Source organism: Sycon ciliatum, chromosome 5 (assembly GCF_964019385.1).
Source record: "Sycon ciliatum chromosome 5, ocSycCili1.1, whole genome shotgun sequence".
NCBI lineage: Eukaryota > Metazoa > Porifera > Calcarea > Leucosolenida > Sycettidae > Sycon > Sycon ciliatum.
Window position 1 is genome coordinate 3,508,186 of NC_088647.1, and position 16,998 is coordinate 3,525,183.

Sequence of the window (16,998 nt, forward strand, 5' to 3'; positions counted from 1 at the left end):
TGCTGGTCACATCAAGGATGATCATCACACAGATCTCAAGTAGTGTAACACTGATTCAAATCGCTGTGCGTTTTTCAGCAAACATAGCAACTGTGATATGAGCCTGCAGTGTTTCTGCACATTTCGGATTTGAGCTGGTTTTTCAGCGGCAGATCAAAGATATTCATTTTTACGCAGTCGACAAAAGACAAAGTGGGCACCTGCTTGCCCATTCTAACTCAGTCTTGTTGCCAGCTCCAAGATTGACAACATGTGACTATCACTACTCGAGTTGGCTGAAGGCTCCCATCTTTGCAAACGCGATGTGCTCTTTGAACAGCACGTAGTTTCTACGCGACGTTGAATTTCTGACTAACCTTCGCTGCTGCTGCTGCTCCGTCGATCTTGCACAGCGCCTGTGCAACAGGAGCGTAATTGACTGGATTTGCAGTAGACTGCTCCTTTCGATAGACGCATATCGCAAGCTGGCACTCATTTCTGACGCCTTGTTTCCCTGGAACAGGGACGTTTTCAATATTTCGGATTGTACAAGCGTCTCGCGTAATAGTTCCTATTGTAGCGAGAAAGCGAAGAAATTTCATTTCAAAACTCCTCGATCGTTTGCTACGCTCAAACTGGAGCTACACTGAAGTGGACAGCTCCCTGTCTTGCTGTGAAACCCTCTTGTCACAGGTTGCTGCTCCGACTTCGTGAGACTTCTTCCCAGGCAGAGCGTCATTGTCCTCAGCCGTTCTCTTTCCCAGCGACGCTATTTTGTGAATTTCGATCGGACAAATTGTCCGTTCAAGAAAAAAAGCACCGGATTCGGATCGAAAATGGTCGGAAAATGTCCGATGTCCGACCGTTATCGTGTCCCCTGGTGCACAACATTTCAAAAAGCATCCCCGTGACCATACTAGTGTGAATGCAAATATGGGAGGGGGGGGGGGGGGGGGAGGGGGATTTTGCATCATAGTACCGGTGTCAGTTAGACATTGTCAGAAAGATAGCATGTCAGTGACAACTACAATGACAATTAGGAGAAACATCCAAGCCCAAACCAGTGCATATCACCAAGGAGAAGCGGAGCCAGGAGTGTGTAACGTTGGGCAAATTACAGGCATGCATGTGGAGACCCATAGAGCTTCAATTTCATTGTATTTTGTGCGTGGCACGGTGTTTGCGTCCATGTGTGTGTCCATGTGTGTGTCTGTCTGTGTGCATGTCGGTTTGCATGCACATACTCCCACTGGTGTTCTAGCACTATGGAGCGGCAGTGACCCTCTGCTACTCAAGACTTGCAATCAAATCTTACATCAAGCCTCACCCACGCTCGCGCTCATCGTCCGCAAGCAGGCATTTGCTGAGCGAAGGCAGCGAGAGCCAGATTCGGAATGACAGTGAAAGGATGGAGTCGGAGAGCAAAGGAAAACAATCAGATACCTCAAGCACAGACTTGGACGCCCTGTGCGGTGGTTCTGAGCTCGTTCAGCCAGTGGTGAGGACACGTCTCTAGAACAAACCAATCCTTTGCGAATTTGATCGCATACTCCTTTGCAGCCGTTTGCACATTGCTTACAGTTCTCTAACTTGAACGGTCTCAGCTTCACTGTGAACGACTGATTTTCTCAATTTACTAAATAGTTGGCCCTGACCCATCATCATGTCATCAGAGTTTGGAAAAACAAGGACATGGATGACAAACAAGGACATGGATGACAAACAAGGACATGGATGACAAACAAGGACATGGATGACAAACAAGGACATGGATGACAAACAAGGACATGGATGACAAACAAGGACATGGATGACAAAGGGTACTCATAAGTTATGCAAGCATGGTGACAAATAAACACTGCAAAGACCAGATGCGAATGTGGATATTGAGGTGGTGCAGTAAGTACTTCGAAGTAAGATTAGGTGGTGTAGATATTAGCGGGAGGGTGTGGGAGAGGAAGCTGCGCAGAATCTCACAATACAGATGTGCAGAAAATGTGCTAGATTGGCAAAATGCTACGTTGTCTATCTCCAGGCACGAACAATCATGCCGACAGAATTGTCCATGTTGATATCTGCGCAGTAAGAGTAACAAGGCCATGTGTCGAAAACAAAAGACAACACCACATATTAACACCTACTTATTCAGACAAAATGCTGCGCATATCTACTTCAAACCTGGTCCAGAAGCCTCACTGAAGCGGGCGCAAGCCACAGGTCTTGTTCACAGACAGGTATTCATCTCGACTAAGTATTGAGTCACGGTTGTGGCTATTGATAAGAGATGGCAGGGTTGCGAGAATCGAGGCACTCCCCCCCCCCCCCCCACACACACCCACCCACCCACCCTACCAGTCATATCTACATCACCTACGCTTACTTACTTGCTTACTGCACCTCAATTTCCACATTCACATCTGGATGTCAGTCTTCGTAGTGTTTATTTGTCACCATGCTTCCATAGGTATCCTTCGTCATCCATTTCCTTTTTTTTTGCGACTGAGTTTGCTGGAGGCACAGGCCCGAGAGGGAGGGAGGGAGGTAGCGAATTATGAGTGATAACGAACATTGATTATTGTTTTTGTGGAAGAGGATTTCCTGAATGGGTTAAACGGTCACGTGTGGTAGAACCAACGCAGGTCTCAAGCGGCACGTTTATGTGTTGTAGACTGTATCAGTAGCCTTGCTGGTCCTCAGTCTTACAAGGCAAATTGTAGCCGTACGTACTGGTCCTCAGTCTTACATAGCAAGTTGTAGCTGCTGGTGTTCACTCTTGATGCGGTGTTTCTATTCCTTTCCGACGGTGCACTTTCCGCTGCCTTTCCAGGTGGAATGTACTACAGGGTATCTTCGCTGTCAGTACGAGCTGCTAATGCTCAAGGATCCAACGTATCAGGTACTACTACTCTACTGTATTGCAGTCTGGTACTACCACCCTACCAGTGTATTGCGGTCTGTGGAGGTTATGTCTCTGGCACCTGATACGCCGGGTGTGTGTGTGTGTTTTTCAATTTGTTTGGAAGTTGCTGCGTACTCTGCTATGCAACAAACGTGTGGTTTGCCGTACCTCACATTTCCATCTGGTAATACCAGTCTGACATGTCTGTAGATATCCGGGCCAATAGGCATTGGAAGTGCTACATCGCATCCCAGCCGGAGCCACGGCGGCAATGCTGACAATTGAATGCACTTGGGTCCTGTTTTTGTGTGGGCATACACTGTTTACCGTTTAATCGGACCCATTCACAGCAGGGTGATACCTCTGATGTAACTGAACTAGATCCTGGGCATCAGGTTGGGCCCGGGGGGGGGGACTGTGGGTAACATCATCCCACCAGCATGTGATTCGAGAATCCAGTCATTGCTATCACCATAATCCAGACAGCCGCCAACCACTGTAACCAGAACGGTTATTTTGTTATGACTACCCAGCCATGCTTGACCGTGACATGGTTACTTTGAATTCTTCATCCAGTTGGGATTCTTTATATATATTCAGTTTGGAACTGTGGCGCAACTGTACACTTAACCACTGAATGCAAGTTCTCGAGTACACTGTATTTCGGTTATAAGTCAACCTATTGTGACCTAAATAGTACCGAATTTAAAAAAAAGGGGGTAATCGACTTATAACCGGGGTTTAACCGCCATTGATCATATTGATATAGAACCGGTAAATCGAGACCCCAAGCCAATTGGGGCTCCACTCATAGCCAGTAAAACACGGTACATCCAAGGTGAAGTCTGTCTTGTTGTTGCACCCTCCCTGCAGAATCCGGAGACAAGAGAGATTGCCCTACAGCTGCTGGAGAGTTGGCAGGCAGTCGGTCAACCGCTTGTCTCTCGTTACAGCCTTTGCTGGATTGCGTACAATGGTTAGACAATTTTAGTCTGCTATGACTCACTATAAGCATCAATACCAATGGTTCAAGGATTCATAATCGCTATACAGAAAGCTCTGTGCATACGATTGTGTGTCTCGTATCTCTTCGGCTGTTCCGAGTTGGACTCGTCTAGCACTCGTTTGCTCCAGAGCCGTGCAGACTTTTTCCACTGGTATTCACTAATTGCTTGCGTGTTGCATGTGCGGGCATGTCCCCCTGTAAGCCTCTGACTGTGGTTTGCGATGTGTTGTTCGTTGTTTGTTGCTGCAGTCATTGTCAACATCTACAAAATATCACAGGACATGATGACACGCGGATTCACAGCTGAGGTATGAAGCCATGTGACTTGTCCTGTCCTCCTCTACCAATTACCCCCTCCCCCTCCCCCCCCCCCCTGCCCCATGTACCCGCTTACACTCCCCCCCCCCCAACAATCTGTAAAATCATGTTATTAATATTATACGAGCATGAGTTTGGCACTCATTACAAAGCATACACGGTGGTATCACTTACATGCCCTTCATAGTCAAGATGCTGCCTCTAGGCAAACTCGCATTCTACTGTTTCTAGTACTACACCTACCCAATGCTGTAGACAGCTAGCTGTTTCGGCCATAGAGGCCTATAGGCCTCAGCAGTACAGCTATGAGCTTCAAGTAAGCCGAGCTACCGGCCATGGTGCAAAGGTGACACCGCAGACATTTTAAGATGACTCGTTGCCCTAGCGCCAGAGTGCTCTAACTACGAAAAGTAGCGAGGGATGTGTAATTCAGCAGCACTAGAACAGCCTACCGAGAGTGCTCAACAAGACGAAAGCCGAGGAGCGTAATACCCAATGCTGCAGACATCAAGCCAATTTCTACACCTATTGACAATTTGTTGGACAGAAAATCCTAGCTACCGCCCTACAGAGTTAATCCATGATATATTCAAAACCCCACATTAAGTGAATAATAGCAAGAAGGTAGAAGAGAAGAGCTAGAGAGAAAAGGGTAAGCCAAGGAGGAGTCCAGGTGGGCAAGAGAAAGGAAAGATGAGAACATTGAAAGGATCGGTCACGCAATACGGTTAATTCCCGTCGTGGATAGGATAATTATTCAAAGCCCTACAGAGTGCTGTATTGTTTTGCCATGATTTGCTCTTGTTCAGGTACTGCCAAGTCTGCTGTGGTGTTCATTGTTCATGAAGCACTGTGTGCCGTTGAGGCTGGTGCGCTACGTACGACTGCGTACTCAGATCACACTGTCCGTGTGTCATGGCTACATAGCATTGCGGTATCCACTACGTACGGAGGTGAGGCACAGGTTTGTCATGCGTACATTTCACATACAGTAACAACTGTGACTAACGACCACCCCTTGGGGCCAGAGAAAGCGGTCGTTAGTGGCAGGTGGTCCTTAGTTAGAGGTTTGCACCGCACAACCGTATATGAATGTGAGACCGTCCGTGCCTGGCGAAGTGGTCGGTAGTACCAGGCTGGTCGCTAGTCACGGTGGTCTGTAGTACCAGGCTGGTCGCTAGTCACGGTGGTCTGTAGTACCAGGCTGGTCGCTAGTCACGGTGGCCTGTAGTACCAGGCTGGTCGCTAGTCACGGTGGTCTGTAGTACCAGGCTGGTCGCTAGTCACGGTGGTCTGTAGTACCAGGCTGATCGCTAGTCACGGTGGTCTGTAGTACCAGGCTGGTCGCTAGTCACGGTGGTCTGTAGTACCAGGCTGGTCGCTAGTCACGGTGGTCTGTAGTACCAGGCTGGTCGCTAGTCACGGTGGTCTTTAGTACCAGGCTGGTCGCTAGTCACGGTGGTCTGTAGTACCAGGCTGGTCGCTAGTCACGGTGGTCTTTAGTTACAGGTTTTACTGTGTTTGTATTCTCTTCACTCTATGCAGTGTGGCTGGTATTAGCAGTCGTCATCAGTAGTTTGTAGGACTACAACGGTGGGAGCTAGCCGTTGGCATATCTGTGTGTGTTGAGGGAGGGAGGGGGGTAGGAAGTTTTTCTTTTCAAGCCTCGCAGTGTCGTGCATGTCACGGCCAGAGCAGACGGTATTTCTTGCCGAATCTTCACGATCGGTCAATGTCCAAGTCCGGAATGGTGACTCCCGTCTCTTATACATTTGATATTACCGCATACAAACACAGCAGCTGAATGATTGACTCTCCGACGTTGGCCATTTCACAGAATTCACTTGTTTTGCACCGGGCTTCAGCCCCATTTCCACCTTCCGACCGTTGAGTGAGGAATAGACCTCCAAGAGATGAGAACTCAGTTTGATTGACAACAACAACAAGATGAATATCTCTGCAACAAAGACATACCAAGTCCGCATAAGATGGCCATAGCAGTTGTATATTCCACGGAAGTATAATAATTGATTTTTGGAGCCCTGCTACCTTGTTGCCATGGAATTCACAGTAGCTTTTCTGTGTTGCTCTACACACATACACACACTGCGATTCAGGCCATCGCACAGGAAGCTCTGAAGGAGATCCAGTGGGTGGTGGAGATGGAGAAGAATGCCGGTCGACAGCAGGCGGTGGCAAGCGCTATGACGGACTTGTCCACTGCATGTATACAGGTACGTGTGTTTGCATACTCTCTTGGTTGAGCGGAGGTACTGGGCTATCGATCACACCGCATGGCTTCATGGCCCTGTGAATGATTAAAACACAATCGAACAAACTCTGAACAAGAGGTAGCGGTACGGCAGGCAGCAGGTAGAGCATTCCTGCGAGCAGCAGCAGCGAGAAAGGATATGGTGTTCACTGTTGAGGCCATGTCTAGAACGAGCAACAGGAAGTGCAGGCGTAAGGTGGCCAGATGGCTATCAATTACTTACTTGGCAAACATGCTCATATCCACTTTGTCGTCTGGTCTTCACTCCGCCAATCACTTGGGGTGACTGAACAGTCCTGTGCAAATACTAACTTCATAACTCTTCCACTGCATACCTATTGTCTGTATATGTACGTATTTCTGCTCCTCTGCCTTGTACCTCCCATGCAGCTCAATATGATGCTGTTTCGTCGCACGGCATTCAGCTCCAGGAAGAAGCAGCGCGGCGTTTTCCGACAGAAGCCATGCACGACAATGAAGGAGTTTGAGAAGGTTAGGCCACAGGCGACTGGTGTCACTATCACATTTCACTTTATGAGTAGAATTGCTGGTTTGAAATCCATTACTACAGTAGAACCTGTCAAGAACGACCACTCTGATAGGGAGATGACCTGTCCTAGAGGACCACTACAGCCTGGACCAAGGAATGGTATTTCTAGTTGAATGGCCTTGGATGAATCAAAGTGATTTGAAGTAAATAGTGATAGTGGCACTGGTAGTCTATGACCACCTGTACACAGGGACCACGTCTGAGCGGTCCAGCGGTCGGCTTAGACAGGTTTTGCCGTGGTAAGCTTTATCAATACGATAAAACCTGTTAAGGCGACCACTCGGTTAAGGCAACCACCTGTTCTAAAGACCACTGAAACCAACACCAAGGGCTGCTATGTCCAGTCAAATGACCCTGGATAAGGACACCACCTGGTAACAGCGACCACGTTTTTAGGTCCCTTGAGCGGTCGTCTTAGACAGGTCTCACTGTGCAATGTAGTCTCAAACCCTGGCAGACATGCAGGATGGTGCTTGCCTGGAGTCGGTCATTCTATGGTACCATATGGCAACTAAACAGGCATGTATTAACCCTATTATTGAATGGGCTTCTTGCACCCAGCAATTAACTGATCTTCAGTAGGCCAGACCTAGAGACACTTGTTGACTTTGAGGTGGAGAAGGAGGGGGGGGGGGGGGACCTCTCCCTGATTAAAAATTGTCATCATGACTTTACCATGTACCAGCGTGTGAGTAGAGAGCCATGCTCCCGCATCCCTCTGTGCAAGGAGCACGACATGCTTCCAGAGCCTGTAATGCCTAATGTTTGCATTTGCATTCCGCTTGCTGTGCAGCAACTTTGGCCGCGTAACAAAACCGAGCGCCACCTCATCCAGTCGATTCCGTGGGGTAAGGGAGCCCAGCTGCTGACACTGCTCCTGGTGATGGATGATCCACAACGGAGAACGCTGCACTCCTTTCGTCCTGAAATAATGTTCTACATGCAAGATAAGGTACATGTGTGTGTTGTAGTACGTTATTATGTGTACGTCATGTGTATGTGGTGTTGGTGCATGCGCGTGTTGCTGTGGTGTGAAAAGCTGTTTCCGTCTTCAGTTTGTCTTGGCCAGTTGTGTTTCCATCTTCTTGTTGTAATAAACAATCTTTCGAATGTAGCTATCTCGTCATTTGTCCAAGTATGGAGATGGCGCAGGGCTGGGCGTAGAAATGAGGAAAACCTCTGACAACACATGTACCAGACAAGGCTTCAGCAAAAACTTCAGCAAAGGCTTCAGCAAATGCTTCACAAATGGGTACTGGTATCATGTAGCGATGCTAATCATCATCAGGGGTTGAGCTAGACACATTAGAACAATGAACACGGGGCTAAGTTAGATGTAAATCTCGGGTGCACACGGTGCTTGTTGATCGTCAAACATATACAACTCATTCTGATTTGGCCCTTGGAGGGTGGCGGCATTTCCACGGATGCGGATACTCAGTCTAACCGAGGCTCATGCGCACCGTGATATTTTCATTTGATTTCCAGTGTTGCGGTGTGCATGGTCTATCAACATTGCACGACGGCAAACACATCAGTGCTCTGAAACCTCCTTTATTTATGCCAAATCAACTCTGCCTGTACCAACAGCAAATAGATACACCAACAGACCAACCAACCGCGGAGAGTTGTTACACCGTGGGTTAATTCAGTGTGTGCTCATCTGTTATTCTTGATAATCCAGTGGGATCGCGACGAGACCTTTGACGGTGGCAGGGAATCTCGCCAAGGCCAAGGCGACAACGCAGCATTGCAGCGGCAGCCGAATGACGTCTCGCTCCAGACCGGGTCGGGGAGCGACGTCGACACTAGCCTTCTGATGGACATCTGGCACGAGCTGTTCTACGCGGCTGCCGAGATCGTAGCCATGTCAATGCAGACGAACACGTGCCTCGGCGAGAACACGTGCACTTGGCTGGATGGCTCTCGTCGCGTCAGTCAATTGGACATGGCCATAGATAAGGACGGTGAGTTCGCGTACCGTCAACCTTGAAAATAGCGACCCTCAATAATTCATGAGAAGTGCCGTTATTCACGAGTTGTTATTCGTGAGGTTGCAAGTGTGCAGTAAAATAATCACTAGGTCTGAAGGTTGTGTCGTTGCTTGCGAGTTGTCGTTATACATGTACCCAAGGAGGACGTTATTCACGAGGGTGACTTTACATGAATTGCTCGTATCCTCTGCTTCAGATGCATGTCGGCAACTTTATCACCTGACAGCTAGCTCTTTGAGCCCGTTTACATACAATAATGCTCTGCTCTACGTTAAAGGAACGCAACACCAAAATTTGAGTACTTGGGTCGTGTGGCTTCACATATCGCAAAGAAGATGGTCTGCTCTGCCTTGCGGAGATATCATGTCGAAAACGTAGTGAGGAATTCCCCTTTCCAAATGTTCTCAGTTTTCTGATGACCTGCTCCCAGATCCAGGTGATACACAGCGTATCCGTACAGTCCATACGGTATTAACCAGACACAGGTTTTTTTACATTTATTCTCTACAATGCATTTGGTGTAAAGTAGAGCCTGAGGGCACTGAGGGCCCATTTTCGGGTTGTTTGTGCTTGTCTGTCGTGTGGTGTTCTTCACTAGCTTGCGATGTCATCACATCCGAGTCTGCTGTGCGTCTGGTCAAGTTCTGCTACTGTTACGAGATGTGGGAATCGCTGGACTATCTGATGACACCCATGCTCGAGTGCCTATCGGTGAGCATTGCCCTGAGCACAGTTACGTACTGGCTGAAAGGAGTTTGGTACATGTTCTCCCATGTGTCCAGAACAACACAATGGGACCATTTGTTAATTCCGATATTTGTTATAGCAAAACCTGATTGTGTCTTCAGTGTTGCTGATTGTGAGTAGCCATGGTGTGACAGGGAGTGGGTAGGCATAGTGTGACAGGGAGTGGGTAGGCATGGTGTGACAGGGAGCATCATCATAGGTTGCCAAATTTGTGGCCATTTTCCAATTTCAATGACCTCTATCAAGTTTCTAATCTGCAACATTCCTGGCTCTTCCTCATTGTGTACATATACGTTCAGAAAAGTGAGTCCACGGCGGACTTGGCCTATTGCAAGCAGCTTGAAATCATCTCAGCTGTCAGATGCATTCAAGGACAGCTAGATTCAGCCATCCAACAGTCCCTCTTAAGGAGAGTTGCCTTTGTCAAGAGCACTAGCTCTGCGGAGATCAATCTGCTCAACCCACCGAAGAAACGTGAGTGCCAGCTATGATCAGCAATACCTTCTACTGTAAGAGCACAGGAAATGTGACCCTGGGTCTTTGGGCTACGTTTGAATTTAATATCCTGGGTGCCATTTGTGAACTGGTTGGGGATGCCTCCTCCTCTTTCCCTTTTCCTCCTCTTCCTCCTCCTCCTCCTCCTCCTCCTCCTCCTCCTCCTCCTCCTCCTCCTCCTCCTCCTCCTCCCCTCCTCCTCCTCTTCCTCTCCCTCCTCCTCCTCCTCCTCCTCCTCCTTTTCGTCCACCTTCTCATCCTCCTCCTCTAACTCCTACTCATCTTCGTCATTCCTTCGGTTTCAGTGAAGTGTTAACAGGGATTTCCCCTGCAATATGCACACTGTGGGACTTGTATGTTCCATTAAAGCTAAGCTTCAGTTCAACTGCAACTGCAAAGGTATTCACTGATATTCCTTGTTTTCCCCATTGATCAAAATTGATCAAATTCCCTATTCCTTCCCAGTTGTCCTATTCTTCGTGTTATTTCTCCTCAGTCTATGCTCACTTTGCATTCTCATATTCTCATCCTAACTGTACAGAAATGGAGACCGCCTCGATAGGCCTAAACGGCCTTGAAATAAATTACACAATGTGTTCTGCCAAGTTGGTAGCTACGGTGAATCTGTGTTCCTTGTTGCTTCACATCAAGGAGCCACCCGTCCATCCTTGCGATAGCAGCCGCTAGCTATGCTTTGTCTGTGTATGAGTACTTGGGATAGCAGCCGCTAGCTATGCTTTGTCTGTGTATGAGCGGGGTACATGTATTTGCACTTATCTACATCACGTATTGCAAAACCTCTCTAGAAACCGAGGCTCATTTCCATTAGGACTTGTGCTGCCCCTTACAGCTCTTAGTGGAGAGAAGCTGGAGGCTCTCGGATACTTGGCTAGTGTCCTGGACTCGTGTCTACTTGAACCCCTGAAGGTTAGTCATGTGATTACACATTTTGTCTATATCTATATCTAGTACACTCGTACCTCGTTTATCCGGGCGGTCCGGGACCGAGCACTGCCCGTAACTTTGAAACGTCTGTAACTCAGAATCACATGCATTTTGATGGGAAAGGCCATAGATATGGCATATGACGTCACTATTTCCACAAAAGTGAGAAAAGAGTAGTAATATCTCCACTGAAACTCGCCCAAAGCGGGCCCAGTAGACCGAAGTGCCTGTAACTTTGGGGTCCGGATAACCGAGGTATGATTATGTGTAACACCATAACACGATGTCATCCTTTGGTAACTGCCCAGGTGTAGAGAAGATAACAGCTGGCACATACTAGTAGCTACTCATGGCCTGATGTAGTTGAACACCTCCCCGGATCAATGTGAACATGATCCCAGCCATGCTCATATTAGTTATCTAACTTATCTTCTTCTCTGTTCTGTTTGTCCGCATATTTTTATATGTTTTTTTCTTTTCTCTTATTATCAGTGGGACCATTGTCATTAGGTTTAGGCCTGTTTTGGAACTCCACTCTAAATAAAGCCAAACAACAACAGCCATTCCGGATAATTGATAATCTTGATGGACGATGCAATACCATATATCTCAACTGTTCTTTTAAATCATTTTGATGTGTTTTGCTGGTTTACTCCCCGTGGCGCAGTCATGCAAAGATTTGGACAATGATCTGGTCAACGATGCTCTATTGCTCCTATGGGCATGTGCGCATGCGTTCTACTCGCAAATCACTCAGATGTCCCAGTGTACCCATGTGCTGGAGGATGACGACTTGGCCTTGGTAAGCCGTGACCTGGGTAATGTTGTTACCATGTGTATGCATGTATCAGAGGGGATGGTCCTGGAATCCACATGCATGTATCAGAGGGGATGGTCCTGGAATCCACATGCATGTATCAGAGGGGATGGTCCTGGAATCCACATGCATGTATCAGAGGGGATGGTCCTGGAATCCACATGCATGTATCAGAGGGGATGGTCCTGGAATCCACATGCATGTATCAGAGGGGATGGTCCTGGAATCCACATGCATGTATCAGAGGGGCCATTGTCCTGGAGCCCACTGCTGGAGTGTACATTGTACATGGTGTACTGGAACTCATTGTGGACAGTCACACTGTATGAGATCGGCAAAGTACTACCAAAAGAAACCGGCTGTTGCTTCTTGTTTGAATTGATAAATGGATGAGCTTGGTGGAACTCGATATCGATATTGATAGGGTGCCGAACCCAGCATTAATTTGGTCATTCAACCACTTATATGTCTTGACTGAGCTCAAATGGAAGAAGCACATGGTAAAATATCTTCCTTCTGATGTACATGTGTGTTCGCATGTGTATGCTTGTGTATGTTTGTGTGTGTGTGTGTGTGTGTGTGTGTGTGTGTGTGTGTGTGTGTGTATGTGTGTGCGCATGTGTGTGTATGTGTGTGTACATGTGTGTGTGCGCGCATGTGTATTGCTCTTGTGTTCAGTGGCTTCACATTGGTCACACCATGGTGCAGGGCATGGACGCGTTCGGTCTGGCACGACACGACCACAACCTGTTCTGCGAGGTGTCTGTGAAGCTTGCCCTCCTCATTGACACCATTGCTGGCGCTGGCCATGATGGCATGCAGCAGAACCCTCCACTGGGACTGGCAGATCTATTGACTGAGATTGCTGTGCCTGCAGCGGCCACTCCTGAAATCTCATTGAAAACCACTCACCGACGTCCAGCTAGTCTGCTGCTTCGATTCCCCGAGGTTGTGACCCTGCGGCACCAGTCTCAGTTAAGAATGTCAGGTACCGGCGCCAGGTCCATTGTCACACAGACCAGCCAGCATTCCGGTACGCGGGCCGGAACGCGGACCGGAACACGGGCAGGAACACAGGCCGGAACAAGGGGCAGTGGACCTTCAGTACGGCCAGGCACTCGCATGCTCCTGTCGGGAAAACAGTCCGCACAGTCCTCGTCCGCAGCTGGTAGTCGAGCTACGTCCAGATCTGGTAATGTCTCCCATACGGACTCTGCCTCTCGCTCCGGCACGGGTAGACAGTTAGAGAGCGTGCCCGAAGGGGATAATGCAGAGAACAGGCAGCATGCTGATGTTGACAAAGGCAGTGACCAAGCAACACTGGACAATGCAACTCTGTCTGAGAGCGCGCCCCCGACAACGACGACAACGACCGACACGTCACAGCAATCGAGTACAGCACAGCTAACGGACAGTGCATCTCGCGCAGGAACTGAATCCCACTCGGGACAAGCGTCCCGCTCTAGGAATGTGTCTCGCACTGGAAACGCTTCCCGATCCAAGATTGCATCGCGATCCGGGAATCTGTCCCAAGCGAGCAGCTCATCTCGCCTGGCCGGTGCACCATCAACCCGGGAAGGTAATGCCAAGCCGCGGCCGACTTCAAGCACAGCTGCCACCAGCCAAGGAACAAGAGCGGATGTACGACACCCTGGCCAGCCTGCAGGCTCAGCCAACTCTCAGCAAGCACCGGAGGAGGAGGACGATGATAGCGATTCCCCAGAACCTGAGATCCAGGAGGACGCACTTAGTCTATCAGCAGCAGGTGGTGGAAAGGCCAAAACGGCGCGTACTGTTCCACCATCAATACACACTACACCGGGACAGCACGTCCGATTGCCGGAGATCAAATCCACGTCGATAACCACCCAGCCTGCTGAACCCAGTACAAGGTTGGCTAAGGATTCCTCCGGTGCATTGGTACCTGTGGACAATAGAACACGCAGTGTTGTCCGACAACAGTCAGCTGACAGCCGCCCATTCAGCTCCGCTGAGGCTCTCAGTGGCAGTGCCATGTCAGCAAGCTCTACGCGGCGCTCGTCTGCAGCCGGTACGTCGGTGACCTTTCTGGACGTGGCCACACGCTCGTCGTCTCGCAGCACCTCGCGTGGTGCACTCTCCAGAATGGATAGCCAGTCAGTGGTTCCATTTGGCTCTAGCACGAGCGTTCTGACGACTATATCCGAGGAGCGCTCCGATAGCTCGAAAACGGGAAGCCGCGCCTCGCCGCCAACTGCCGGTGACGAGGCCACACGGGCTGTGTCCGTGCCAGTCCCGGTCAAGTTTCCACCAACGCTGGTCATGCTGAGGTTTGCGGAGACACTGTTGCAGCGCGTTCTCCACATTCTGAACACTGTCGGCAGTCTGGACAGCTGTCACCGGTTAACGTCGGCCGATGGAGTATTCATGGTTAGTTGGAGAACATGTACAGTACTGAACAAAGAAATTCAACCTCGTGAAGAAAATAGCATTGCCGGGCACTAGCTACGCAGCCCTAGCACTACACATACTGGTCTGTGCACTCGAACACGGCGCTACTTTATTCATGAGGTTGGATTTCTCTGGTTGGAACTGTATATGCATATTGTGTTTGCGCACGTGCTCATATGATTATGCGTGTGTGCATGTGTATGCGTGTGAGATTGACCATGGCTCGCCAGCATTGACTCTCCGCCTATTCTGGTTCTGGTTCCCTGTCACAAGGCACTGATGTGGAGCTATGGGGCAGTCATGCTGTAGTGTGTGTGTGTGTGTGTGTGTGTGTGTGTGTGTGTGTGTGTGTGTGTGTGTATGTGTGTGTGTGTGTGTGTATGTGTGTAAAAAATATTTTTTGCCGAGAGGAAGCAGATTTGTTAGTTCCTGGTTTTCTCTTTGTTGGCCTCCTCCACGGGGCGCCCTGGCCTTCTGGTCAGGGTCGTCCCTGGGTATTGACTGGCAGTAGGCTTTTCATGCCTTGCAGCCGGTTTGCGCGCACGCGCGGAAGGACATTCAGTGAGCTGACGACCAGGGCGGGTAATTTGTTGCTGTCACCGTCTTCTTGCGTCCTTTCCGCATCCTCCACAGTGGTGTGGCGAGCCCTCGGATCAACCCCCAGCCAAAAACAATGCAGTGGCGTTCGGCAAAGCAAGTGGACTCCTGGATGAGAAAGGAAACAGGTCGGACTCGCAGAAATTTCTTCCTGCGCGGTGTATCGCCGGAATCGTGAATTTGTCCTTGGCCGTGTTGTTTGGACCTGAGTGGCCAGTCGTCGTGCGGCGATGGTGTAGCGTTATTAGCTTGCTGTGCACACTGCTCATCGCTCGTGAAAGTACGTCTTGTGGAGCCCTTGTGGGACGTTCGGTGCCCACACTCCAGCTCAAGATTGTGTTTTCCTCATTGACGAAGGCCGAAGCAGCACGCGTACAGACGTTTGTTGAACAGAACATCATGTTCACATTTATTTTTTATATTGTTCCTTTTCAGTCGTTGCATTTTATAATGGACCTGCAGCAGACTGTTCGTCTGGTTTGTGATATTTCTTTCCTCTGTTGGTGAGTTCTTTTCCATCAATATGGCAGCTTGTTTTGATTTCCTTTTTTCCAATTCATTCTGCTGTACTTCCTGTTTTGTTTTGCGCCACTGCCCCTCACCTTGCGCTCAGTTCTCTGAGTGGAGGGCGGGGTAACCCCACTGGGGTAACTGATTGATAGTAGTAGCAGTGGCGGATCCAGGGGGGGGGGGGGGGGGGGGTTCCGGGGGTTCCATGGAACCCCCTAAATTTTGAAAAGTGTACTGCTGAGAAATATCGAAAATATCATGTGTGCACAAGAGGACGTCCGTCCGATCACAGTGCAGTCACCGAGTCAAGGAGTACAGTCAGTGCACTGCATGCGGTAGATCGATACTGTACGTAGTCTACTGGTGTTCACGTCCGTGATTTACAAACGGACACTGTCTGTAGACAACATTGGGTGGTTGTTTCCTTTTTGATCTTTCGAAACGATCCAAACTTACCTCCATTGGCGCTGTCATTCACTGCTGCTCTGGATGGGTGTGATCAGTATTCCTTGGACAAGTTTTTTTTCGGAAGAGAAAGGATGTTCCGATTGATGACACTCTTCAACGAACTTCGAATGGTATACGTAGAATTCAAGCTCCTCAGAAGATGAGGGCTCCGACATCCAAGCAAAGTCAGTAATCTCTACCTGCTGCAGCATGCAGTAGTGGCTACTGTAGTTGTTCCTCCGCAGGAACGGAGTGCTGCGCCAGCGATGCGTTTTAGATGACATTGGAAGGATTGTCGACACTGTTTCACTGTTTTCTGTCAAGTGAAGACAGTGCTCCTGTGACTATAGAGCATTTCTCATCGTAAAAATGCTTAAAATTTCCGAAAGTACAAATGGACAGGGAAAGTTGTCATTTCGGTATTGCTGACTCTCAACGTACCAATGGCTTGCATATTCGATCTTTACAAGAAGTTGAAAGGGTCTTCAAGCCCTCACTGAACCTGTGTCCCAGTCGATTATATTATATGATTACAAAGGTCAAAAAGAATGGTTTCACCAATTATATATATATTATACATACCCAATGCTGTAGACAGCAAGCTGTTTCGGCCATAAAGGCCTCTACGTTGTAATGCTGCGTTTCATGCACGTAGCTAAATGCTAAGGCAATCATCAGACAACTAACAACTAACTAATTAGTTGTCTGATGATTGCCTTAGCATTTAGCTACGTGCATGAAACGCAGCGTTACAACGTATGTATATAATTGGTGGACCCATTCTTTTTTACCTTTGTGGTTACGCTCCGCCCTTGTGGTGTTGAGCACTGTTGAAACCTGGGTATACCCACTTATGTATATATGATTATGTGTTCGTACTAAATATATACAATGTAGGGTAAGCAGCAGCATTTGGCCCTGTACAGGTTTTCCATCGTCCACCACACCACAACTGTGCTCCGACTCAGTCTCCAGCGATGGTGGTGTGCTGT

The 16,998-nt window shown here is 48.8% G+C and overlaps 1 protein-coding gene across 1 annotated transcript in view; it reads left to right on the forward strand.

Annotated features, from left to right (window-relative positions):
- The window catches only part of LOC135817208 (uncharacterized), a 74,627-nt gene that overhangs the window by 2,561 nt on the left and 55,068 nt on the right, over positions 1-16,998 (forward strand). The window contains exons 3-16 of the mRNA XM_065330337.1: positions 1,241-1,477; positions 2,807-2,875; positions 3,752-3,854; positions 4,134-4,192; positions 5,012-5,155; positions 6,320-6,436; positions 6,865-6,966; positions 7,818-7,976; positions 8,709-8,991; positions 9,617-9,729; positions 10,065-10,239; positions 11,111-11,187; positions 11,873-12,007; positions 12,701-14,431. Coding sequence (XP_065186409.1) covers positions 1,241-1,477; positions 2,807-2,875; positions 3,752-3,854; positions 4,134-4,192; positions 5,012-5,155; positions 6,320-6,436; positions 6,865-6,966; positions 7,818-7,976; positions 8,709-8,991; positions 9,617-9,729; positions 10,065-10,239; positions 11,111-11,187; positions 11,873-12,007; positions 12,701-14,431 — 3,504 coding nt within the window. The remainder of the gene's footprint in view (positions 1-1,240; positions 1,478-2,806; positions 2,876-3,751; positions 3,855-4,133; positions 4,193-5,011; positions 5,156-6,319; positions 6,437-6,864; positions 6,967-7,817; positions 7,977-8,708; positions 8,992-9,616; positions 9,730-10,064; positions 10,240-11,110; positions 11,188-11,872; positions 12,008-12,700; positions 14,432-16,998) is intronic.